The 26937-nt window shown below is 47.8% G+C and overlaps 2 protein-coding genes across 2 annotated transcripts; both read left to right on the forward strand.

Annotated features, from left to right (window-relative positions):
* The first annotated feature begins 85 nt into the window (after positions 1–85).
* On the forward strand, positions 86–26461 carry LOC122383659 (glutamate receptor-like). Its single transcript, XM_043370320.1, has 11 exons — positions 86–861; positions 2478–2608; positions 4917–5026; positions 5307–5397; positions 6260–6418; positions 11440–11605; positions 23406–23495; positions 23781–23908; positions 24265–24375; positions 24755–24903; positions 25481–26461. Exons 1-11 carry the CDS (start codon positions 768–770, stop codon positions 25794–25796), a joined length of 1545 nt encoding a protein of 514 aa, XP_043226255.1. The 5' UTR covers positions 86–767; the 3' UTR covers positions 25797–26461.
* On the forward strand, positions 7208–8905 carry LOC122383660 (lysosomal acid glucosylceramidase-like). Its single transcript, XM_043370321.1, has one exon. It carries the CDS (start codon positions 7258–7260, stop codon positions 8797–8799), a length of 1542 nt encoding a protein of 513 aa, XP_043226256.1. The 5' UTR covers positions 7208–7257; the 3' UTR covers positions 8800–8905.
* Positions 26462–26937: the final 476 nt, after the last annotated feature.

The following is a 26937-nucleotide window of genomic DNA, read 5'->3' on the forward strand; positions in this document are numbered from 1 at the left end:
AATAATTGATCTGTCGGTCGGACATCCTCTGCACACACTGTGCTATTGTTTTACCGGTAAAGAACACCACTTTTCCTCGCATCAGTACTCAGTTGGGACACCCGTCTCTTGACGTCCCAAAAGGAAGCTTTCTAGTGTGACAGGACTACGCGATCGGACATAGACCACTATATGCCATCTGCAAAGGTATATAGTGGTCTATGGATCGTAGTATTCTTTGGGCCCGTCTTCCTCCAGATGATCTTCATGCGAGGAAGTTTCCTGCTGTACGCCGTTGTCGCTTATAGTGATCTGGCCGGACATGGCGCCTAATCTCCGTGTTAGCGAGCCACCGAGGTGTGTCTGCGCCCGCCGCAGAGCCAAGGCCCAGCCCAGGTACAGCCTACGGGGTTCGAGAAACAAGGTTGTGATTGCCCACAATGCGGTCTTATAACGTGTCTGCTCATCGAGCCTGGGTATCGAGCCTGGAAGCCATTGAGGGTAGGTAATTCGAGGTAGCTTTAAGCGGCAATGATTTCTGTCAGTTTCGCTGACCTTTTGCTCTGTGCGTATTGGTACTATGCAATGCATACTTGTGCGCATGTTGTTCTATATCAGTGACCACTCATGCATTGCGTCAGTGGCTGGACGAGGTCATGACCCCATTCAGTATGCAGTGGGCGCTGTGTTCCTGCTACTGAGCCTGCGTTTACCAATGCACGCGGTGGCCGGTGGGTCGGCTGGTCTCCGTCCGGCGGCGGGGCGTCAGTGGCAATCGGGCGCTCGCCATGGCGGGTCGCCTGCCCGGCCCGGGGTACCCTGTGACCGGTCAGCGCCTGCTACTGCTGCTGCTGATCTGTATCACCTGCTGCCGACCGGCCGGTGAGTCATCGGGATCAGTGGGGTGGTAAATCACATCTGAATCGTCTCTATGTTTACAGTGACAGCCCTGTTTTCAGAGAGAACGGCGTCGCTGGGCTGGTTGCTCTCACTGAGAAATGTCAAAGGACCCAGTGTTGCCATAAATTGTGTTTTGCCGTCTTTCAACTTGTCTTACTTTGTAATGACATGCATGGCGTGGCTTAGATTCGGGCACGGGACTCTGAATTTTCCCGTGATGTTCATTATCAGACTTTCGGTCATTTTTCTCTCGTCTGTGTTGCATATGCATTGCCCTCCAAACGACCCTTTTGTTAGAGGAACTAAGTGATAACAATTTTGGCTACTTATTTTTCGTGCTTGTTCTGTTATGTTCAATTTCTGTTCTTGGTTTTTGTCCAGGGCACTATAACAAACTCCTGAAAATATGCTGTACTGGAGGGTTTCCTTCTTTAAATGTGATTCCTGCTCCTAGATGGCACTGTAATAGACGCCTGAAGTTATGCTGTGCCGGAGGGCTCCTTACTGTAACTGAGATTTGCGCTCCTAGATGGCACTGTAATAGACGCCTGAAATTATGCTGTGCCGGAGGGCTCCTTACTGTAACTGAGATTGGCGCTCCTAGATGGCACTGTAATCCGCGCCCGAAGTTATGCTGTGCCGGATGACATGGCGCGGTACAGTGACTGAGATTGCCGAGGGGGTTCAGCTCTCGTACCTATCCCGTCAATAATAAATAAGATGTAGGACGTGGCACCATATGGCTGGGGTTGTAGGTAAGTAGGTATACATACTCGGATTTATGCGCTGAACGGTAGAGCCATAGAACGATAGGTATGCTATGCCTACCTGTGCGCTGTAATTTCTTTGTCATCACCGTTCCATGCTTCTATCCTCAGGATACTGAAATTCTTCTCCTCCGGGCTGGACAGGCAACTTTATCTCATGCGGGCCGCTCCCTTGGAGCGGCACCGCTGCTCCCGAGGGAGCGCACCCCGTAGCCGGGTGCAGTGAGTACCTTGGGGCTGGTCGGCCTATCCTTCGGGCTGGGTTCAGCCCCGGTGACTCACTAGGGTGCCTGCCCAGACCAATGTCTCCCCCTAATTCCTAACATCCTTCCGGCTTTGCAATGGTCTAATTGGACCGAAAGGGCCTAACCCAACAAAACAAACAAACAAAATTTCTTTGTCTCCCCGCACGTCGCGGAAAGTGATTGTATGATTGCTTCCCTACCTACCCGACTTTGAACACACGCATGCCTACATTTCGCAAACAAATCAGGTGGCCGATCGATTGGGATTTGTTTTGTTTGAACGGGTTGACACTTGACAGGCGTTCACGGCCGGGAATGAGGAAATCGTGATAGCACCCCGCGGATCTGTCCTGCTACAGATAGATGACCTGACAAATTATCCTCTCAGTCTCAATCGTGGCAGGAGATAGGTATTTGTATTAATCTTTGGCAGGGGTGAACAGCGACCGCCTCTCAACTAATGACACCTTATCTTTGCTAATCTGTCCTGTGTCCGGCAGGAGCGGCCCGCGACCGCCGCTCGCTTCAGCGCCGCTCCTGGACACTCGCCCGACCTTCGCTGAGCTGACCCCTCCTCCCTCGGCAGGGGCGGCCCGCGACCGTCGCTCACTCCAGCGCCGCTCCTGGACCAGCGACGGGTTCGACGTGGAGGAGGTACGGCTCAGACAGGCGCGCCAGCAGCTCTGGAACCGCACACTACAGGTGGTCACCATCCATGTGAGTTTGATACCGCTGCCGGTCGGCTACCCTGCGGTCTCACCTGTTAATTAACAGGTGAATAAACGCGTGCTGACCTTTTACCGAATTTGGCTGGACGCTCATAAGCCACGATTTAAATTTTGCAATGTCGTAAATGAGATAATTGTTCTTCAATGTAGCGTTTGAGCTACAGGGTGTCTCAAAAGTTCGTTCACACATTTCCCATGCCAATAAAGCATATAAGAACCGGCCAAAAGTATAAGGTTTTGGTGTCTGTGTGTACACTAGACAAATATGCATGCTTTGACAACTGATTAAGAAGGTTGGAAACCAACCCCTTTGCTGTATCTCCAAAAATATTTGCCCATACCGATTTTTGTTGCTCCGTCAGCTGCCGGAGGCTGATAAAAGGGTACCAGCTTTCAAGCTCTTGCAGGAGAATCCCCTGCACTTTCTGCGTCGGATTTAGTTTTGACTAGCTCCCCGGCAACATCTGATTTTCCCTGAAAGCCGACAGCTTGCATCGGCACCATTCTTGAGTATTTTGTAGGCATTCTCTGGCTCTAACTCCTTCATGAATGACTGGCGCCGACATCCCAAGCGCCATTTTCCTTTTCAAAACGACCCCAGTCCTGAACAAACGGGAAGTGCCAGGAGTAAATTTTTCGCATCATATGGTAGCAGAATGTGTCGGACGTCTGTTTCTCAGACACATTGTGCAAATTTTGCAAATTCCAAGTGCTCGTCATTACCCATGCCAAGACCTTCGCTCGGTTGCGGAGTGTTTTCCTCGGGAGATGTTCTGCTTTGTAAACGGCCCAAACCTGTCCACCGTGTGGTTTTATCGGGATTTTGTGTTTAAAAGAAAATTATTCGCTGCAGATCTGCATCTTGAAACTTCGTTAGATAAAATTTTACAATAACTGACACTTTTGGAGGGTCAGGTGTCCTTGGCATTGACGATTTTTGTGTTATTGTCACCCAAAATTAGCGTTATAGATATTATAAACAATTTTAAATTATAATTTGTCTTTATTTTACGATGACCTGCACTTTTTGAAAATGGGTAACCTCTGTCTGTGACCTTCTTGCCAGTTTTCAATAGTTATGACCGCATTTTCAGCTGCTTTCCGGAACACGAGTCTGCTGTCGTGCGAGGGTCGTTCAAAACGCCGTTAGTCTCGCATGGTTTCGTCCTTCAAAAATTTTAGCCACCGTTTTTATGAGATGATCATCATGTTGCGCTCATCCTCGCCGACACTTAGCCATGTGTCATTTCCGACTTAACCATTCCCATTACTCCTGAAACAGAGAGTTTCACAACATACCCGACTTTGCAACCTACATTTTCGTGCCTAACCCAAGGTCAGAGGTGAACCCTTTTTGTGAGCTCATGAAGGGTCGAATGCACTTGAAAACAATGAGACTGCTTGAGGAAGGTTGTCACCAATGCCCATGCAAAATTTCGACTGTTAATTTCTTGTTGATTCATAATTATTGACAAAAAAGCATGGCTGGTACCTGTGAACGAACTTTTGAGACACCCTGTACATTACATATGATCAAACAATCATAATAGTTTTATAATCCGTTGTGTGGTAAGGCACCAGGCCATGATCGCATTGATTCTACGAACAATCAGTGCTTATGTATTGTGTAACCCAATGTTATTTAGGTTCGACGCCGGCAAGATATAAATAAGTGAACGTATCAACGTGAATGAAGTAAACTATGCACATTGAGTAATCGGAACTTCAAACAATTCATGATATTAATCGCAAAATTCTTGTTGCAAATGAATGCTCGACATCCTTTCCACAATGCATCAAGGGCCTATATCACATCCATTCATTGTGCATCGAATCTTTCGTTTAGGAGGAACGGGGAGCCGAAAGTCGATATGCGACGAATACAGCATGGTCGTCCTCATATGGTTTGATCAGTTTTGTAAAGAATTCCATTGCCTATCAGACATTGTCGAATCCAGAAAGGAGGTATTGGGCGATGCGAGCGGGGGCAATCACCCCAAAAAGTTTCGCAACTTCCAAAAACTTATCAGGTTACGCTTCATTTTCCGCTGCTTTGCAATGGAAATTATCTGTTTTGATTCAAGTTGTAATGTTTGGTTTTCATTAGATGCGAGGAAAATGACAAATTCCCACCAGGCGCCAGCTTCGGACGTTTCAGGGAGGTAAATGCTCCAAAGCCCCTCCTTGGATCCGCTCGTGGCATCAGATACCTCTGTCTAAAATGGAAAATGTTCTGATATAAATGAAGCTATGGCCGTTCAAGCAATTGCCTTTCAAAACGTTTTATTTGCTTCCAGAGGCCGCCGTTTATTATCCTGAAGATGGCCACAGACGGGAAGACAATACTTGACGCACAGGGCTTCTGCTTCGAGATGCTGAATGCCCTAAAGGAAAAGTACGGTTTTAGGTAAGAGCTCACCCATTCTAAGCTAGGACTATTGGCAATTCATGTTAAATTCTTACCCGCTCATACAATGTTAACGACAATATTAGACGTTTTATTAATTCTTAGCATAATTCTGACAATTAAAAGGCGCATTTTTTCGCTTAGGTGAGGACATGGTGTGGAATCTTTAGCCACCTACCACACAAACACCTCACAGTTGTTCAGGGATCGGGAGCGGGACTGGACAGACACCAAATCAATGTGTTATCTTTTGCGCAGCCCTAGCCTGACTCTCTTGCAGGACGGAGCTGCGGCTACCGTACGACGGCAACTGGGGAAAGCGGCTGGAAAACGGAACATGGAATGGCATGGTCGGCATGGTTAACAGATCCGTGAGTTTATATCGACAAACGCTGGGCTTATTGTTCATTATGTAATATGTATGAGAATTGAATGTGTAATCTTATCAAGTTTGTATCAGCACCACATGTATGAAACGAAACGCGAAGAGATATATCTGTTGATAAATTTGGTACGCTATGCAGCTCCTGTAATTTATCAAAAGAGCGAGACATTGGTTTTGATTGATAGACGTTAAAAATGTGTGCAGTAACTAAACCATCCCCGGTTCTGCTCATTTGGTTCGGAGTGTTTGATTCTTGTGTGGTGTTTACATTGGCGTGACGTACATACTTTAAATTTGGCTCCTACATTGCCGCCATTCCGTTCGCGCAGCAGCCACACGGCCGGCTTTGTCAATAGTAACAGCTTTCATGACTGGATGTGCCAGTAGATTTTGCGGTGATAGCCGGAATGTATGACGCCAGGTGTAAATACGTACCTAACTAGCGGGTTGTTTGTCCAGGATTCCCTTGTTGCACCGGTATGCCGTCAGACCTTAGATCCAGGTCAAAGTCGCCTGTTTCATGTCTTAGAGGTCGATGCTGATAGGCAGGTAAATAAACAACAATGAACTCGGCAAACAGTAAATCTTATCGATATTTCATGAGCTATGAATGTGTTCAAATGTGAGTAGACATGTCTCTATGGAATGTGATACCCGAAGTAAGAGTAACTGTGCCATACGAAGCAAATTCGTATTGACTCATATAATATGTATTATGGTTATGATACATGTGATTATGATGCATATGATATTTTCTATTATGCTAATAAAATATATCAAGGGGTAGATCGGCGTAAATCTGGCAAAAAATCGCCCGCAGTCTGATCCGATCCGGCGTGTGTTTCCAGGAGGTGAATCTGGGCGTGGCTGGCTTCACCATCAGCCAGGTCCGCGAGGAGGGCATCGACTTCACCATCCCCTTCTACGAGGAACCCTCTGCCATTCTGATGCCGCCTCCGAAGCCGGGCAGCAAGCTGTTCGCGGTGGTGCGGCCCTTCTCGTGGGGAGTGAGTACAGCACGGGGCCAGGAGGAGAATATCAACTATAACGAAAACTATTGTGCACCTGTAGTCCTATTCCTAAGCATCATCTGCAGGGGATAAATCTGTAAACCGATCCGCTTGAATAACCACTTATAAAGGAGTAAAGGAGAAACGGGAACATGGTTTTAATTTTCCCACGGTCCGCTACACTTTTCGTAAAGATTCTGTTTCCCCGTTCTGAAAATTTTAACGTCTTTCCGGCATGGAGAAATGGAAGAATTCCGCTACGCACCCTAATTCTTAGTTCTGTATTGCAACGGTGAGGTCTGACAGCTGTCATTTTACCAGGGATGCCTACACAGTTATCTCCCTCATAAGTCGTGTTACATAACTCATGCTTTTTATATGTTGATCTAGCATAGGTGTAAGTTATAGCATCAAGAGTGTTCCAAGGTCATAGCGAAGTCTCATGAGACCGTTTGTAGGTAAAATGAAGGCTTAATGTAGAAGACATTGCCAGGGAATAAAAGCCCGGATACTGTTCCGATTAACGCTTTTGACATCCACGTCACTCACACTTGCGTCAGCTGGGCATGGGTCAGATCGCTGCACAATGGTGACGTTCACTTTTAGTCCCCAATAATAAAAACCGTCTACCAGCGCCACGATAGACGGACCTCGCATTCATAAGGCTGCGCCGTGTCGCGGGAACATCTGCAGGCGGAGCTCGGTGCCGACGACGCACGAGCAGATAGCCGCTATCAGGGCCGGCCCGCCCAGCCCCTGGGAACGCGCCACCTGAGCCGGTCACAAAAGGCGGCGTCCGGGCCAGGCCGCCGCCACACCCGCGCCCCGCTCCGACCATGTCCCGTGTGCCGCTGCTCTGGGCCGCCGCGCTGCTGGCGCTCAGTGCCGGCGCCGCCGCGCTGCCCTGCTCGCCCCTTACCTTTGACGAGGATAGCGTGGTGTGCGTGTGTAACGCCACCTACTGCGACACGTTCCCCGAGCTGACGCCGCCGTCCGGCGCCGATGTGCTCGTGGTCACCTCGTCCCGTGGTGGGGACCGGTTCGCCGTGACCAGCGCCCAGTTCGGCCCGGAGGCGTGCCCGCCGGAATGGGTCACCGGTGTCCGGGTGCCGCAGGCCGAGACCCGCCAGCAGGTCAGCGGGTTCGGCGGCGCGTTCACGGACGCGGCCGGCGTCAACATCAACAGCCTGTCTCCGGAGGTGCAGGACCAGCTGCTGCGCGCGTATTTCGCCGAGGAGGGCATCCGCTACAAGCTGGGTCGGGTGCCGATTGCCGGCACCGACTTCTCCGAGCGACCCTACTCGTACGACGACAACCCGGGCGATGAGTCTCTCGAGCAGTTCGCCCTTACCGAAGAGGACTTCCTCCTGAAGATCCCTCACATCCTGGCGGCGCGGGAACTCGCTTCCGACCTGCAGCTCTTCGGCTCGGCCTGGTCGGCGCCGGCCTGGATGAAGACCAACAACGACTTCATCGGCATGGGCTTCCTCAAGACCGAGTACTACCAGCTGTGGGCCGACTACATCGTCCGCTTCCTAGAGGAGTACGTGGCCAACGGGATCCCGATCCAGGCGATCACCACGCAGAACGAGCCGACCAACGGACTGGACTCGTACGGCTTCTGGAACACCATGGCCTGGACGCCCGAGATGCAGCGCGACTGGGTGCGCGACAACCTTGGACCCACCATCCGCGGCAACGCCAACTTCTCCGACACCAAGATCATCATCCTGGACGACCAGCGAATCCTGCTGCCGGACTGGGTGAACACCATCCTGGATGACGCCGACGCCGCTCAGTATGTGGACGCCATCGGCGTTCACTGGTACCGCGACGGGGATGCGCCGGCCTCGCTGCTCACCGACACGCACAATCTGCACCCGAACGTTCCGCTGATCGCCACCGAGGCCTGCGAGGGCTCCATGGTCGAGAAGAAGGTGGCGCTGGGCGCCTGGTCGCGCGCTGATACCTACGCCGCCGACATCCTGGACGACCTCAACAACTGGGTCACCGGATGGGTGGACTGGAACATCGCGCTCGACATGACGGGCGGACCCAACTGGGCCGGTAATAAGGTGGACTCGCCCATCATCATAGACGCGCACGGCGACCAGTTCTTCAAGCAGCCCATGTACTACGCGCTGGGCCACTTCTCGGTGCTGCTGCCGCACGGCACGGACATCGTCGCCATGGAGGATCCGTCCGACAGTCTGAAGGGCGTGGTCGGTCTGCGTGCGGACGGCCAGACGGTGGTGACGCTGCTCAACAGGGCCGAGGAGGCGCAGCAGGTGGTCGTCACGGACGCGACTCGCGGCTCCGTCAGCCTGACGCTGCCCGCCCGCAGTCTGACGTCCGTTCTGTACGCCACTGCCGACTGAGCGCCCGGCCGTATACTGTACGCCATTTAATTTGGCGTTAATTTTTCCAACGACAATTTGATTGGACATGTACCTATCGTTTATAATACAGAGATGAGTTACCTCAGTAGTTGTGGTATTTCTTCAGAAATCAGCATTTAACGGTACGGTAGCCACAAATGCCAGCACTACAACTTATCAACGTATCGATGGGCATTCATTGTTTGCCCATAGATATTCTCGCTTTGTAAGGAACATAAATCCCATTTTAACTCGTTTAACTAAAATGGGCAGCCTGCTTTTAGATTGCTATTGGGTAGATGGCAGACCTTTGATGTATCTTTATTTTGCACATGCGTGAAAATTTGACACAGGTCACTCAAGGTCAGGTCACCAGTTCATGTCCAGTCACAGTGACAAAACTTAAAGTTTTCATGCTCGTCAGAGCTGCGCTGACGGACTTATTTCTTTGTGGTTCCCAGGGATTGATAAGGATGCAGAATGTACGAAACGAATGTCGCGTATTTTCAATATGGTATGCGTGTCCTAAGGTTCGGTCAATTTTGTAACCTCTCCATGATAAGTAGTAAATGGGATAAAATGGAACGTACTTTTTACGAATACCATTCTAAACGCGTCGACAACGTCTAAGAGTATTGAATTGAATATTATTGAATATTTATATTGAATATTATTCAATATTGAATATTTACTCGGTAAATTGGACCCATGACCCAACCTTATAGACCTCCGAGGGCATTTTAGGTCATGAAAGTTAACTAGCAGTTTTACGACAATGACTTTTGATAGAGATATTTTATAGAGCGTAAAAGCACTCGAATGTGGCCACCTTAACGATACAGATCGACTGCGATAGTGCATGTAACATGACCTTGTCCGGTCTGGTCATGACCTCGTGCTTTTGTCAATTTTTTAGTTGCCTTTATTAAAGGTCAAATTATAGTTGATTCGGTGCATCTCGACGAGAAGAACACGGTGCCGATAAATTCAACGACATAAAAACTTAATTGGTTCCTATATATTAAAAGCTATTGAAGATTAAGCGAATCCAAAACGATAAACGATAACAAAAGCGTCAATTTGAACTTTTTTGTACCCTGGATGGTATTGCTACACAATTGGCCTTTGATCAAATCTAAGGACATTCTTCAGAAGAGATTTCAAAAGGCTTTCAAATGCAATTTTCCACTCTATATTCTTTCCAGAGTTATCCACCGATTTGTTAAAAAGTGTCAAATTGGGCAAAAGCTGACCTTTGATGACCTCTGGTGACCTGACCGTTGACGTGACCTAATAATTGCATTAATTGAATGCCCTCCTCCTTATTTTGACACTTCTCTGAATTTCGCTGACCAAGTGTCGCTACGTGGCCCGGAGGTCGAGTTAGTCGGGGGGGGGGGGGGCGTGTTTGGGTTAAAACATCCCCGCGGTCCAGCGAAGGTGGCGCCGAACACCCGAGGCGCTATAGTTAGTCGAGAAAGACAAACCCGAGTTTTTTTAAAGCCGCAATCCAGATTGCAATAGACGATCTTGACAGCTTACGTCACTCTGCAGGCACGTGCACACCGTGTGCCGTGATAGGCTCCTTAGAAACAGATCCGGCTCCTTTCTCATTATCGTGCACAATACAACAGCTGCTACTGTTGCTGCGTCGAGTGTTGGAACTGCACTGGGAATCATGCAGCGTGGGAAATCATGGTTTCTTTTTCATTTGATAATTTGTTAAATTAGGTATGACATTAACGACTATCGCTGCAGCACGTTGCCGTCTACGTTATACCCTGATTGCCGTCTGCGAGTAGACTGCGCCGCCGGCCACCGAAGCATTGGTACAGCCTACCCAGAGCCTCCGTCGCTGTTACGCCCGACCAGTCACACGATAAATAAAGTTGTGCAGCGTAAAGCGGGAGAGCTGGTCAATGACTCAATACTGCCATGCCATCAGATGGGAGAGGTCAGGGCTACGTGGAATTTGGAAAAGCTAGAGGTTTGTGAAGGTACGTGTATGGCGTCTATGGAATAAATAGTCGGTTTTACCAATGATAGCCGGATTACCAGTTATAAACAGGGAAACGCAGGGGCGCGGGAACTACTTTCCGACTGGGGGGGGGGGGGGGGGGCACACCATAATAGAGATCAACCTAGGGTACCCCCAAATCTAGTTTTCTCACCGGTTTTAGGCCACTTATTTTTCACCCCTCGGCTTTTTCAACAAAAAAGAAAACATTTGCAAAAAAAAGTGTGGTATTCCGTCTCAAAGCTGTGGGGGCACCGCCCCCACGGCCCCAGAGTTGGAGGGGGGGGGGGGGGCAAGCTACCCCCACTGCCCCCCCCGGCTCCCGCGCCTATGGGGAAACGTCTTTCGATCCACGCGAACTATTAGGACGTTTGTCTTCCTTGACCTTGTTAAGAATGTTATAAATACCCACAGCCGCGTTTTAAGTCTATTTTTTGTTAGGGTTTGTTATACTTTATAGCATATTTGCCGGTAATGTTTAACCATGGAAATATCATGTATGATTATGAGTTATTACTGTAAAGTGTAAACCATTAAAATTTGATTCAACCGCGAATCAATTGTTTCCTAATGCCGAAGTGTAGGTATAATAGACATGATGATTACCTATCTGTTTGTTTCAGGTGTGGGTGGCGGTTTTGCTGACTCTCCTACTGATCGCTCCGGTGATGTCTTTCCTGGACCATTTCGCCGAGCATCTGATACCGAAACTGTACCCGCACCGGCCTGACGCCAAAGTCCGCTACTTCAGTATTCAGTGGTACATGTTCGGCGGTCTGCTGTCACAAGGTAAACGGAACGCTACACCTATTACATCCTACAGAGAGGGGGGCTTCCGCGGTAGGACAAATCGCTAAATAGACGGGAGAAACAGACGAATCGGCGTAACGCTACATTTTTATTGATGTTGAATGTTGATAAACAGGCCGATTTGGAATGAGCTGAATTGAATTGATGCATTTCTACCTTGGATTTAAGTGTCATCGTTAAAAATTTCACGACGGGCAGATATTTTGAAATGTAAGACGTTAAATGACACGGAGTGTTCTTATACGGCATGAACTTGGCAGATTGCATTTAAAACATACCGTTAAACTAAAGTAACCAGCGTCACCGACAGCTCGGTCTTCATGACGGCTTTATGGACCGGGGCTTGATCAGAGGTGTTACCGATTGGGCTAGCTGTAATTTTATGTTGTTCCGTTCTACACATTCCCATATGTTGGCTCGTGAATAGAATAGATCCGCAAGCCATTCACGAGCTTTGATAGAATCTGTCGTCAGCGGGTGCTTGGTATATCAATTTGTTTGCTTCGATACGCTCGACGGTCACCACTGGAAACGTTATAGCATAGTGTAATAAATAACAAGTGAAGACACTTCGATCATTTTGTGTAATGCGTTTTCTTCTGCCGGAAGTGCTCTTTCAGAAAATCAACGATATCTGATGACGATTGATGACGTTTTCGTCATTGTAGTGCAAAAGTTTCATTCCTGTAGTGAAAACTTCTAATCCAAGAAACTACTATCCAAGCTTGTAGTTATATAAGTGTTGGTTTTAACAGCTAATTCACTTTTATTTACGACAAAACACGGAAAATGAATCCCTCTACACGCAACTTGAAATGCAATACCACTTAAACATAATGAGAAGACCAAAAACCTATTTTTACTACATATCTTTATAAGCTAAGAATGTCTTATTTATGCCACAATGGGTATAGTGTGTGAACACTGGACAGGCACCAATGCCTACACAGCTCGCAATACCTAAGAATTCATGCTCTCTTATCAGGCATATCGTTCGGAAGCTGTGTAAATGCCGACGCAGTGTTAAAATGGGCCAAACAGCTATTCATCAACTGGCATTTCACCGGGCTGACACGCATCGATGTCCCCTGATTTTGCATATTATAATGACACCACAAATAAATATGAATGCATGCAATAGGAACAATGAACATGTGATAACTCTCATTCAGTTCGCGCAATAAAAAGCATAGGCTCTCAAGTCAAAGTGAAGGAAAAGACGGATCAAAATGACTCGTATAATGCAGACTGCTTAGATACTCTACACATTTACTATGTATTTCAGACCCCGTGAGACCCTGTTTTTCGGCGATAATTTCTTCAGTTTTTGTCTAATTGACTTGAAATTTTGACATTAGACATTTCAGCTCAAGCGCCGATTTTCATCAATATGGTCTCTTAACAAAATGTCAATATTTAGAGCACTTGTCATTGGCTCGTAATGCTAATTAGATTTTGCACCCGGATAGAGGCTCGTTCGCTACCGCAGCGGATTGGATGGGAGCGCTGGCCAATCACGTTGCGCCGGGCCCAACTAAGCTCCGCCCACTGGCCGTGGCCGCGCTGGGTCTTTGCCGGCTCAGTCGGCGGCAGCACCGCGGAGAGGTCGCGCGGGGGCCGTGCACTGGAAACATACATGGAATCGACAGGAAGTGCCTGAGCGAAAGCTTGCTCTTCATTTGGGGAGTTGCACCAACTTCCCTAGAACCAACATTAAATAGAGAGCTGAGTCATGCACTATCTGAATATCTGAATGAATGCACATTCTGGCGCCTACTTCATGGTCAGGTTGTGCCACTATTCTGTCACCTATGACATCATGCGAAGCCTCTGCACTACTCGAAAATATTGATATGGTTGGCTGCGTCAATTGTTGTTTCTGAAGACCCTGTTATACCTAACTATGCAGAAAAAAAAACAGAGTAGGATTATTAGTCGCGAGCACTTCCGATTGCCTCAGACATCGCTCTACGAGCTGTGTTCGTTATTCGGGAAGCGTTGAGAAGGGAGCAGAAATGTGATGTGCGATTTATTGCGCATGGTAGAAATGTGACATCAGAATAAGGGAAACAAGCGCATAGGCTAGTAAAGAAATCGCGTCTTTTTGTGAAACTTAAGTAACATTTCAAGCACTCCAATAGTGAGGCAGTAGCGTACTTACTTGCAGGTATCATAATTATTTGCAGTTCAACACGAAAGCCTGGGGTCAAGTCAGTCCGGTGACCTCAATCTAGCCAATTAAAAAATGGGCTAATTCTGAAGGTGTTCAATCACATGAATCCATCTCAGGCATACGCATAAGCATAATATATTTCATATTTTAACCACACTTCAGTTGGTTAAAATATTGTTTACCATGTCTTGCAAATTTGACGTAGGTTGACCGACGTCTTGCATCAGTTCACAGTCAATTGACATCAACGACCTTTTTTAATGACGTTCAATCAAGCAAAAATGCAGTCACTAGCCCTGAACTTAGTATTAAAGTAGATATATCTTTATTGATTGACAAGGTTTAGGTTAATTTGCGATAAATGCAATACCGAAGGCTAGTGCGCTAATAACGAGCGCTAGTTTCTGCTGTATCGTTATTACTGCAACGGCAACCGCAAGGCAGCCACGTCCAATGCGAGCCGCCCCCGTCCGGCATTACGGCCTTGGGTGCGGCGGCTACTGCCCCGTCGGCTCCACGCATCCGACTGACCGGCCAAGGTCACCGCTCCGTCCGCCGGGGGGGGGGGGCGGAGCTTAATGGTCACGTGCCTGTGACGTCACACCTACGTACGGATAGCCTCTACTCCACTGACGGATTTACGGAGCTGATTTTAACATTACGAGGCAACGACAAGTACCCTAACAATTGATATTTTGTTAAGAGACCATATTAGCGAAAATTGGCGCTTGAGCTGAAATGTGCTGTGCGAAAATTTGAAGCCAATTGGATAAATATTAAATAAATTATCGCCGAAAAACAGGGTCTCATGGGGTCTGAAACAAGGCCTCGTCTAACATGTTAACTGGGGGGGCCAAACCCCCGCAGTCATCGGCCTGGCCCCCCCAGTCAGGGCAAAAAGTCACTACTGGGGGGGGGGGCCGGCAATAGCCAAAAGGCAAACGAATTTTTGGCGTCAGTGCACATAAAAGCAAATGTGTAAACGAAACATGGGTGCAATGTGAGCACATTGATACCTACCCGATTACTTGGCCTGTCATCAAGTGTTTATTTTGTTTACCTGACCCTGAACCATTTTTTTTTTTTCGCTCAGCAATACGTTACATTTCGTCTTTTCAGGCGCCCAACTCCGTGTCTCGGATATTCTTTTTTATAAATTTAGTCCGAACCTTTTGAATGGAAGGATTCACAAGGACAGAGCCCCCGCTAAGCAGAGCTTGTTGCGTTGGCCCTGCCCTCTACCCTCCGATCGCGCAATTCATGATCTATGGCAGAATTTAGAGCCCAAAGTTTAACGTATGCACATAGCCGCGCATGGCCGGTCGCCTCACTAACTTCGACTGGTTACGGCCTGCCACCAACCGTAACCATACTCGCCAGGAGGCTCGTAGACATCGAGCGACTCTGTCGCGCTTCGAAATCGAACCCGGACTGTTATAACCGGGACGCGTGCCCTCACCACGTGGAGTCCAACGCTCTACCGACAAAAATGTCTCCTTTACGCAAGGCCGTATATAGCCTTTACGTATCAATCTGTTGTTTCTGTCCTCGGGGCGTCACTTGTTTTTGCCTATCGTCGTCCTCACTATGCGGCGTCCAACTTCTGGCTGGACAGTCACCGGTGTGCGGCTAGGTAGCTGCTAATCGTAATGAAGCAGGCTCCCGTGGTGGTCGTACGTAGGCGCAGATTGGTGGTCTGTCTGTGGGGACGGGAACTGGTTACTGGATTATCTAAAGAAGTCGGCGTGGAGTCCCGGTGGGCAAATGCCAGCCACTTAGGGTCCCAACGGGCCTCAAATTGCACTACTACACGAGGAAATCTTCATTTTTTGTTTAGTTTATAGCCTCTGACGACCTTAATTAACCCTATTCCTGGCGGGGGGGGGGGGCCTCAGGAGCCCCCCCTGAGGTTTTTTGGTTATTTCTCCCAAACGCGTTGAGCTAGGAAGCTCAAATTTTCTGACTTTTCCTAAAAGGCTTCTACGCAACATGTCTGAAAATTTTGAGTTGATCTGACCTCAGGTCAGGTCACCAGAGGCGGTTTGGTGACCCTACCTCAGAAAAGTTTGCAATCACGCCAGAGCTAGAGTTTTTGACCGATCAATTTCTTCTCTTCAGGCTTTAGTTAGGGTACCAGTATGTGCAATTTGTATATCTCGGAATTTTGATATCGGTGACCTAAGGTCAGGTCAGTTTCGCGACCTCCCCATTATAAGTCAATGGGGGAAAAATCAACTCCCTGTTTTTACCACTAAAACGGGTCGGAATGGCCCCATATACCATACATGACTTCATATACGATCAACCTTCACTACCTTGAGGTCTGTTTTGCTGTTGGGCAGCTGTGAGGTCATGTGACGTCATCAAAGGTCACCAAAGGTTTTTGGCCAATAACTCCGTACAGGAACAAGCAGGCATCGGTAAAATCCTTTTTGAAAGGATTGCATTCCCAATCCACATTCCTAGTGCCGAAGTGGATTGCATTCCTACCCGCATTCCCCTTTTTCACTTGGATTGTGATCAAATCCGCAATCCTTTTTTGCAATCCTGTTGTATTATTATGTGCACTAGTGGATCTGGGGGAGGGAGGGGGGCATAGGGCCGTGCTTCCATCCCCAAATCACCCATTTCTAGTACCTAGTATTGCGAGTAATTCCTATCTAAGGCACAGGTATTTTATGGGAAATATTTTTGCCTTAAACACTCCCACATTTAAACTTCTACCCAACCACTGTTTTATATTTTTAAAACTCGCCCTCAAATACGTAATTTTGCCCTTCCTATGTAGGGGAGAGTGGGGTAAGCGCTGGCTGGTGATTGCATGTTTTTTATTTGCTGCTTTCAAAAAATATTTTGGTGTCAAAACATTGTAAATATCAAAGAAGGTAGATAATTTTTGCGTCCCTTGCTATAGTCGTGATAAATTAACATGCGTGTACTGTGTCCCAAACAGTTTGTTTCAGGGCGTAGTTTTATGGCTAACAAATTGTACTGATTTAATGTTACTTCGGTACCTTGGGGTAAGATGCCCCCTGTCCTGATGGGGAAAGACGCCCCCCTAAATCCGTAGGCTGTCCTTCAAGCAGCCCGTCAAATCATTTATTACATACCTGTGATGAGAGACAAAAGCCGATCTGGGACTATTGAGAGTCCAGTACGGTCGGGTGCTCCCCATGCCGATCTCTCGGCCCACACAGCGACTTTTTGGGGCGGCATCTGACTCTGAGAGCCCTTACGACGGCCTCTGTGGGCCACATTATTGGCTCCAGGGCCCCTCACGACATCCTTTGAGAGCTCCCACGTTGGCTCCACGGGCCGCGCTGGCATCTGAGGTCCCCACGATTGGCTCGAGGGCCCTCAAGCATCATGAAGACCTATAAGGGCCCCACAGTGGTCTCCGAACGCCACCACGGAGGCTTGTTTGGCCGCGCTGGACTATGATGGCCCTAACGATGACCTCTGAAGCCCCTTACGACTACTTTTGAGGGCTCTTACGATGACGTTTGGTGTCTACTGCAGGCCCGAAGGGACTACTGATTCGTTCAGGCGATTCACGTGCCCATTTATGTCACTTATAGCGCAGGGGGCATCTTACCCAACGCCATGGGGCGTCTTTCCCACCCTGTGGGGTAAGATGCCCCCTTTCACTTGTTCAGGAAAATGCTTAGTAGCAAAAAAAGTTATCATATTTCAAGCACGAAAGTGTGATATTTTTGGAGAAAAATGATGTCGGCTTCCGCTGAAACTACAAGTTTTTTCTTTCCGATTGTCATTTTCGAATAATATATGACATAGTAAAACCCTGGGCATCTTTCCCCACTCTCCCCTACCTAGTTCATCAACGTATATTATTTTGAGCGTTTAAATTAAAAGCGTTTAAATTATTTCAAGTTTCGATATAAAGCCCTTGATAGCAAAGTACATTAGGCCGATGAAGCCGATCTCATAATTTTCAATCGCAACAAACCATTTCAAAGCACTAATCAAACACAATCCGGATTGGATTGCAAAAATTGGAAGTATGATGCAATCCAATCCGCAATCAAATCCTGTTTTTTGGAATGGATTTCAAATCCAGGTGCAATCCACCAAAAAGGAATGCAATCAGGATTTTGCAATCCTGCAATCACAATCCTACCGATGCCTGGGAACAAGATACAGACGCGTGGATGGTCTCATTGTGTTCAGCTCGTCAAGACGCATCGAATGATATACATGATGACCTCGAGGTCACGTGACCTGAGGTCAACCTTTGACCTTGACCTTTCGAGGTCAACATATATATCATTCGATGCGGATTGACGAGAGGATCACGATGATGCCCTTAGTTTGTTCCTATCTTGACTAATTCGAAAGTTATTCGAGAAAAACTCTCTCCATATCTAGCGCCGCCATTTTGACTTTTTCGACCCCTGTGACGTCATCTTTGACCTGACCTGAAAATGACCTTTGTAAAAATTGTAGATCTTGACCGTGCGTATCCGATGCCGTTTACCGCTTGTCGCTATCTTGCTTCGTTCTCGAGATCTCAGGGGGGGGGGCCGAATCGGCCCCCCCCCCCGCCAGTTTCTTGTCCCGGCGGAGCCCGCCAGGAATAGGGTTAAGGTTGTGTCGGAGATCCACGGCGATTACGGAGAATCCACCTGAGAAGCCATCAGTCTCCAAGTTGATGCATAGGCATTACACTAGACTGAGGGGGCCCTAGTGGGAAAATACTGTCTCAACTCAGATTGACCCTTAAAGCCTGGTATGGATCATATAAACCAGTGTGGGCTACCATAGAGGCCGGCGTGGGTCCAGAAGCTGGTATTAGCCCTCAGAGCTCGGCAGAGCCCAGAGTCAAGCGCTCAGTCTATCAGCGTGTGGGCCCCCGACATAAAGCTCGGCATGCAAATTCCTTAGACCTGGCACTGCCACTCAAACAAACGCTCAACACCGATAAGTGTAATTATTACTGTCTGATGGGGCAATGTGAGGAGGCGAGGCTACAAACTAATATAAAAGCATGGGTCGGATGGCCTATTATTTTTTCTTTAGTTTTCAAAAAAAAAAATGGTGTCAGGGCTAAGATGAAAATAAGTGGTCTAAATCCGGTGAGAAAACAGGATTTGGGGGTACCCTAAGTTTGGCTCCTTCAGGCTCTGGCCCCCCCAGTGAAAATTCCTTAGACGAGGCCCTGGTCTGAAATGCATAGTAGGGGCCGGGACTGTTATGGTGTCCTCTATTTTTGAATATTTTCATACCGGTTCTGTCACATTGCATTCAGTAAGCGACCATACATGCAATAAAAACAGTGGGTTCTCGAGAGTAACGGTACAGTAGGGTGACCCTTTTTGCAACTTTTTTTTGAGAAGCTAGCCAGCACGCCCCTAGATCGACGTGGCTTGATGCCCTGAGCACGAAAATACCATTTTTGACCAGAATTTTTGAATTTGAAAGCCCGCCCCAAAATTTAAAGATGGGAAAATGAGCCTGTTTTTGGCGATTCTCACATTTTCGGTGCAGCTATTCAATAGTTTCTATTTAAAGAGCATAGTGAAATGGCATAATATAAGTTACCACACTAATTCTGCGCCGGCATGGTAAGTTTCATACCTCTACTCCCATTTTACCAGTTTTTATCGAAGATTTTCCGATGAGCTTCGGCCGCCCGTTTAGCTCGAGCTTTCAGAACCGGTCAGTAGATGGCTGCACATTCGTACCATGGACGGGACGCCTGTGATTGGCTCTCGACGTGGTTTGTATTATTATTTCCTCTTCAGCAGAAGGAAACTTGTACATTTCGATGTTTACCACATTTCCATCACATTCATTTCACCTTGCATGCATACTGAAGCATGAAAAACACGCGTGCCCGAAAAACGATGATGCGTTTTTACGCTCAATAACATGTTTTAAAGTGTGTGGATTTTGAGTACCGGCTTTATGGAGGGCTCTCAGTGTGTCTTTTATTGTCATTTCCATATCCGCATTAAAAATTCATATTTTTATGTTTTTGTCTCCATTAGTCTTATATTTTATCCTATATAGTATGGAAATCAGATGGATTAGTAACCTTTTGCTCATAACTAATGTAAGCCAAAAACAAATCCAATTTGTTTTTGTTTGTTTCAATTTGTTTGGATTTGTTTTTGGCTTACATTAGTTATGAGCAAAAGGTTACTAATCCATCTGATTTCCATTATAATCATAATCATGCTCAAAAAAACGTTTCACACCATTCAATCTATATAGTATGTATAACAACTGTTATAGGTATGCATGTTATTCTCTTTCAACCACTTGCGGGAGCACTCAGTCTGTTACGAGGGACATTGCTACTAGCAAGGTAGATGCTTTGTTCAGATTTAGAAAATTGCGGTTCGTCATAAATAAATCCAGCAGCTCTAGGTCACATGTCAGCGCCCGAGGCGCCGCTCGCACGTAATGGGTCAATCTCATAAAGGGCGGCAGTCGCTGACACAGCTTCGCCATGGCGCCAAGGGATGACCGGAGACCAGTTGGAGAAGTTTTTGGAGACCCCGCTCCTGACCGGACTGCCGTGCCATACGCAGTCCACGGAGCGAGCCGTCAAAGTGACGACGGAGGCGGCCGGGCAGGTCAGAGGGGCTCGGCGACAGGACGGCCATGCGCTAAACAAGCTGGCGTGGAGGAGGCGAAACCCAGGACAGGTGGTGAAGAAGAAGTACCGCCCAGTCAAAACCACAGCAGAGAAGGAGGGATAGACAGCTCGGAGAGCTGAATGCACCAAATTCAGCAGCAGACCGGGAGTCGGGCGCGCCGATCGGGGCGACAGGAAAAGCCAGGCACGGACGATAAGAAACTTATTTACTGCGCAAAGACCTTGTACATACAATGCTGTGTTTTCCGTCGTCCCGCTGTGATGAGTGCTGCTTGTCTGGCGCTGTGCGTCCGTCGTATTTTATGTGAAGTATGTTATGGGCACACAGTGCGGTAACTCGTGCAATACAAATCTCATTTGTAGACAATTGTCTTTTTCAGGCTGCACAGCGCCGTTAAATGGCCTAGAGACGCTGCAAACTATCACACTTTCCTGGCAACGTCCATGGGATAATTAGTGTTTATTGTCATAGTTAAAGCGGACACGGTGCCCCAGTGCTCTCATGTTCCATTTCCTAGGTCCCAAAGGTTCCAGAGCCCATGGTCAGACAGCTTTCATTTGCCGTTAGACACGTTACTGGAAACAACCGCGAGTTAAATGCGATTTTTCGCTGAATTGTGTAGTTTTCAAGCTGGAATATATTACAAATGTGATCAAATATAGGGCTAATGGCGACAAAAACATAAAAACATGCCAGTTCCTTCATACTGGAATGGAAACAACACTAAAAGACACTCTGAAAACCTTCCCCAAAGCCGAGACGTGAAGCCCATTGTGCTGCCATCTATGGACAGATCTATGAAACTCGGGAGCTGCGGGCGGCTGACTCTCGTCGGAAAAAAACAGCGATAAAAAGCGGTAAAACGGGTGTAGATGTCTGAAACTTGCCATGCCGGCGCAAAATTAGTGTCGTAACTTATATTATGCCATTTCACTATGCTTTTTAAATAGCAACTATCGAATACCTGCACCGAAAGTGCCAGAATCGCAAAAATATGCTCATTTTCCCATCTTTAAATTTTGGGGCGGGCTTCCAAATTCAAAATTTCTGGTCAAAAATGGTATTTTCGTACTCAGGGCATCAAGCCACGTCGATCTAGGGGCGTGCTGGCTAACTTCTAAAAAAAAGTTGCAAAAAGGGTCACCCTAACGGTACAGAATAGACTGCATGCTGATAGGTACGATGTTCATCATGTTGGAGCGCAGTTAGATCGAGTAGGACTTTCATCGGGCTATGTCACATCGATGTCCTCTGATTTTAAAAATTTTCACGCATTTGATAAGGAAATACGATTATTTTCTTTCAATAAATGCAATAAAAAACATGGGTTCTCGAGTCTATGTCAGTCAAAGGTCCGATCAAAATGGGTCATGTTTTAGGGACGTTGTCAAAATACCCTACACTTTTAGGAGCCGGTGGTCTTATGATGTCCTCTGTTTTTGAATATTTTCATACCGGTTCTGTCACATTGCATTCAGTAAGCGACCATACATGCAATAAAAACAGTGGGTTCTCGAGAGTAACGTTACGGAATAGACTGCATGCTGATACGATGTTCAGCATGTTGGAGCGCAGTTAGATCGAGTAGGACTTTCATCGGCCTATGTCACATCGATGTCCTCTGATTTTAAATATTTTCACGCATTTTATAAGGAAATACGATTATTTTCTTTCAATAAATGCAATAAAAAAACATGGGTTCTCGAGTCTATGTCAGTCAAAGGTCCGATCAAAATGGGTCATGTTTTAAGGACGTTGTCAAAATACCCTACACTTTTAGGAGCCGGCGGTCTTATGATGTCCTCTGTTTTTGAATATTTTTATACCGGTTCTGTCACATTGCATTCAGTAAGCGACCATACATGCAATAAAAACAGTGGGTTCTCGAGAGTAACGTTACGGAATAGACTGAATGCTGATACGATGTTCATCATGTTGGAGCGCAGTTTGATCGAGTAGGACTTTCATCGGGCTATGTTACATCGATGTCCTCTGATTTTGAATATTTCCACGCATTTTATAAGAAAATACGATTATTTTCTTTCATTAAATGCGATAAAAAACATGGGTTCTCGAGTCTATGACAGTAAAAGGTCCGATCAAAATGGGTCATGTTTTAGGGACGTTGCCAAAATACCCTACACTTTCAGGAGACGGTGGTCTTATGATGTCCTCTGTTTTTGAATATTTTCATACCGGTTCTGTCACATTGCATTCAGTAAGCGACCATACATGCAATAAAAACAGTGGGTTCTCGAGAGTAACGTTACGGAATAGAGTGAATACTGATACGATGTTCAGCATGTTGGAGCGCAGGATCGAGTAGGACTTTCATCGGGCTGTGGGCTGTGGCACATCGATGTCCTCTGATTTTGTGTGTACCAAGCCATTCTGTAAGAAACTGGGATTATTTACCTTCATTTAGTGTAATAAAAAACGTGGGTTGTCATGTCTAAGTCAACTAAAAAATCCATTATGACGGGGCATGGAAGACGATGATATAGGCTGAGGATAGCGTTCAATGATTTAGGAAGTGACGTTTTATGACGTTTTATTACGTCATACTACAGCGTGAGTAGCTACATAGCCCACTCCCAGCTGAAGAAAAGTTGTTACACGAGTTTGCATTATAAATTGGTGAAGTGTCTTCACTTGTTATTTATTACACTATGGTTATAGGTACCCAACTAATCGGTGGACATAAAAAGTAATGAAAAGCTGGCGAAGCTCTAGCCTCTGGCTTGTCTAACCGCTATTTGTCGCTGCGCTAGCAGTGTTTGTGTGCTGCCTGCTGGACTGCAAGCGGGCAGACGATACCGACCCGCACCAACAAGTCCTGTCTCCGCCCTAACCTGTCTCTGCCCTGACGGCCGTGTTACCTTGGATCGCAGGCGTGACAGGTGATACGGAGTGCCGGACCAACACGTCCTGTTTCCGCCCTGACCTGTCTCTGCCCTGACCGTGGTGTTATCTATGACCGCAGGCGGACAGGTGATACCGACCAACACGTCCTCACGGGTCCTGCTGGGCGTCTGGTGGCTCATGGCCATCACCATTATCGCCAGCTACACAGGTAAGTCGCCTGACTGCTCACACGGCTAACTATGTGACCATGGGCTCGTGATTACCTGAGAGATAGCCTTGTGCGTAGACCGTAGACGGGTGGCAGTCTCAATACAACAAGCGGGTATATCACTGCGCAGTGCGCACCATGCAGCACACATACTAACAACTGACGGTCCTTTATGGGCGGGCAGTTATTTCTCCGGTGCTATGAACACCGGCTGACGACACCAGCCGATGACCCCTGGAGGCCGGGCACCCTAAGATCCCAGCTGACTGCAGTTCTGCGCCACAGGCACGCTGATCGCCTTCCTCACTGTGCCCACGGTGACGGACAAGATCAACTCGCTGGAGGACCTGACGTCCCAGACGGAACTGCGCTGGCGGTTCCGACGAGACACGGCGCACGACAGTCTGTTCAGTGTGAGTGAGGGAGGTAGGGAGGGAGGGAGTGAGTGAGTGAGTGAGTGAGTGAGTGAGTGAGTGAGTGAGTGAGTGAGTGAATGAATGAGTGAGTGAGTGAGTGAGTGAGTGATTGATTGAGTGAGTGAGTGAGCGATCACTGGTCATGAAGAGAGAGAAATTCTTTGGTAATTTATGAGAGTTCCGGGAGTTTTTCACGGGTCTGATGTCAATTTTTGAAGAACGATGCGATGTATCGCATTGCATACTAGGAAAAAGGCAGGTAACATTTCTCTATCTTCTGTCTTGGTCAGAGTCAGATATATAGGTATATGCGTCGTATTGTTGTTTCACCTCATCATTTCTGCGTCTGACAGACGTCACAGTCGGAGATATACAGGAAGATCGGCGCGGACCCGAGCAGCCGGGTGGCATCGGATGACGAGGGCATAGCCGGCGTGCTCAGCGGACGCTACGCCTACATCAAGGTCAGGCACCGGCGGGGAGCAGACATCAGGGGAGAAAACTGGGCCCGGGTCTGGGTAAATACAACTACGTCTGGGCGGGAAAATGTCAAAGGGGGCTAGGTCGAGTTTTCTCGGGTAGACCGAGTCAGGAGACGGAACGGAAGCGATGTGGATGGTCAGGAACAGTTTGGTGACGGGCTAAGACACACGCTGAGCTCAAATACCTAATGGGTAGTAGGTCACTGGGCGTTATCGTTTTAACCTAGGATGGCACGTATGTAGAGTGGAGGGTGGCTCAATGAGCCCGTTCGGTAATTTTGTTTCTAAATGAAGTCGGCAGATTGTTGGTACTTAATTACCAATAAAATAACTAAATAAAATAACTTTTTTGCCATCGCAGGAGAAGTCGTACTTGGACTTTGTGCTAGACGACGACTTTCGTACGACTCGCCAGTGTCGGCTCAAGATCGCCCGCGAGGAGTTTTTCACGGCCGGCTTCGGCTGGATACTGGAGACTGGCAGTCCCGTGCGGGACCTCTTCAACTGGGAGTGAGTGATCAGTGGTCGTACGTAACCGGAACCTTTTCAACTGGGAGTGAGCCAGTAGCCCATGTATCCGAAATTCCTTCAATTATAGGTAGCTCATGTCCAGAATATCGCTATAACTAAAAATGGGTTAAAAATCATCAGTCTGAAAGTGAGACCGCCAGGGACTGCAATGGATTGCCCACATAGGAAGATAGAAAACTGGATAAAAGAATGAGTAAATGAATGAATGGAAAAATGAATGAATGAACGAGTGAATGAATGAACGAGTGAATGAATGAACTAGCCTGTCAGGGATTTAAAACTCGTTGGGCTCCTGTTCATGTCTTGTGTTACATATTTGTTGTCTAACGCCAATATCTTACCCCAACTACCGCCGGGTTCGATATTAATTGAATCTGTCTCCCTAGGTGATGTGGCCATTACGCTACCATGGTTTGATCATGACATCGCCGTGACGCGACCCGTGGCATGACAGTTACGTAACATGGCGCAATTATAGCGTAACCGTGCATTGTAACGTCATTGTGACTGACCCTTGACATCACTATGACGCCGTCCTGCCATGTCGCCGCCGCAGGTTCCTGCGTATGTCCGAGTCGGGCCTGTTCAGTAGGTGGCGCTCCGAATACTGGCCCAAGCCGTCCAACTGCAGCACCGGGGCCATCTTCACGGACGTCACCACCAAGCCGCTGGTGCTGGAGGACATCGTCTCCTCGCTGATCCTCTACCTGATGGGCACGCTGCTGGCACTGCTGGTGTTCCTGCTGGAGAGGCTGGTCAGGATCGGGCCCGGTCGGCAGCGGGAGGAGACGGAGAAGCGCCGCCGCGGGAAGGCGGCGGAGGCGGGCCGATGGGCGCACCCGCACACAGTGCGCCGCTGGCACGGCCGCTGACACTGAGAGTCGACACTGTCGTAATACCTGATAGTGAGTGTCGGTGCTAACTACCAGAGGCACAGAGAGTCAGTGCTCTTTAGTCATTTTTGCCACACCAAAATATGTGTCTGTTGTGGCAGCACTACTGACAGTGGACACTGATGTGACGCCAACCACTGATGTATTTACACCACCACTGTCACTGATGGCGAGTGTTGACACTTTCCATGATGCTGGAAGTCGATCTAAACTCCTGGCCGTCGTAAGAACCGTTCTAAAAGCTGGCCGAATCTATGTCTGAAGTATGTCCCCTAATATTGGAAGGCAATAGGCATTTAAATCGGTACTCGGCACTAACATTGGACTCAAAGTGTCGAGTCTCAACGTCTCTGGGATGTCAAGATGTTAACTCATGCATCGTTTCGTTTGCGTCATCAGTACCTCGCACAAAACTAGATCTCAGCTGTTGTACCGTGAAATGTTTATCGTAATATGAATAAATGTTACAACGTTTAGGTGCAGATAAAGGTCTTGTTTGGTGATTATGCTAAAATAGTTCAACTTCGGTTTTGTTTGTAGTCACTGCGTCATGATATCGTATTTCATACCGCCTCCTTCCTTCACAATGTTGTTTCAACACGGTACCGCTGCTAAAGAGAGAAGCAATACACATTGTCACTGATTATGGTTGCACATGCGCTTACGATATAACATCTAAATGAATGACTTAGCTCTTGATTTGGAACTGAGTACAACCTAAGCGACCACGTGTCCATGCAGGGAGAAGTGTAATGTCCTCGCTACACCCCCCCCCCCCCTTCACCCCTATGAGACGTAGGTTCAGACTTCAGAGTATAGTCATTAGTCATCATTATCACCGGTATGGCCGGGGTGGTGTTTCACGCATGATAGCAGCACGCTGCTAGTACACGCTGCGCATTACCGGTTATTACCGGTTGCGCCACCTCTGCCCTCCAGCAGTTCCGACCATCACGTGGGCCAGGCCAGTGACGTCACGAGCCGGTCGGCGACCCCAGCGGTCGCCGGGCTCCGTGCTCCGCTCCGGCCGGCGCTGGGACGTGGCTGGAGCCCGCCGCAGTGAAAACTCAAAACACGGCGGTCGGGGGCGGCGGCGCAGTGCGTGACGCAGCGGCGGACG

Source organism: Amphibalanus amphitrite, unplaced genomic scaffold, assembly GCF_019059575.1.
Source record: "Amphibalanus amphitrite isolate SeventyFive unplaced genomic scaffold, NRLGWU_Aamphi_draft 000169F_arrow, whole genome shotgun sequence".
Taxonomy (NCBI): domain Eukaryota; kingdom Metazoa; phylum Arthropoda; class Thecostraca; order Balanomorpha; family Balanidae; genus Amphibalanus; species Amphibalanus amphitrite.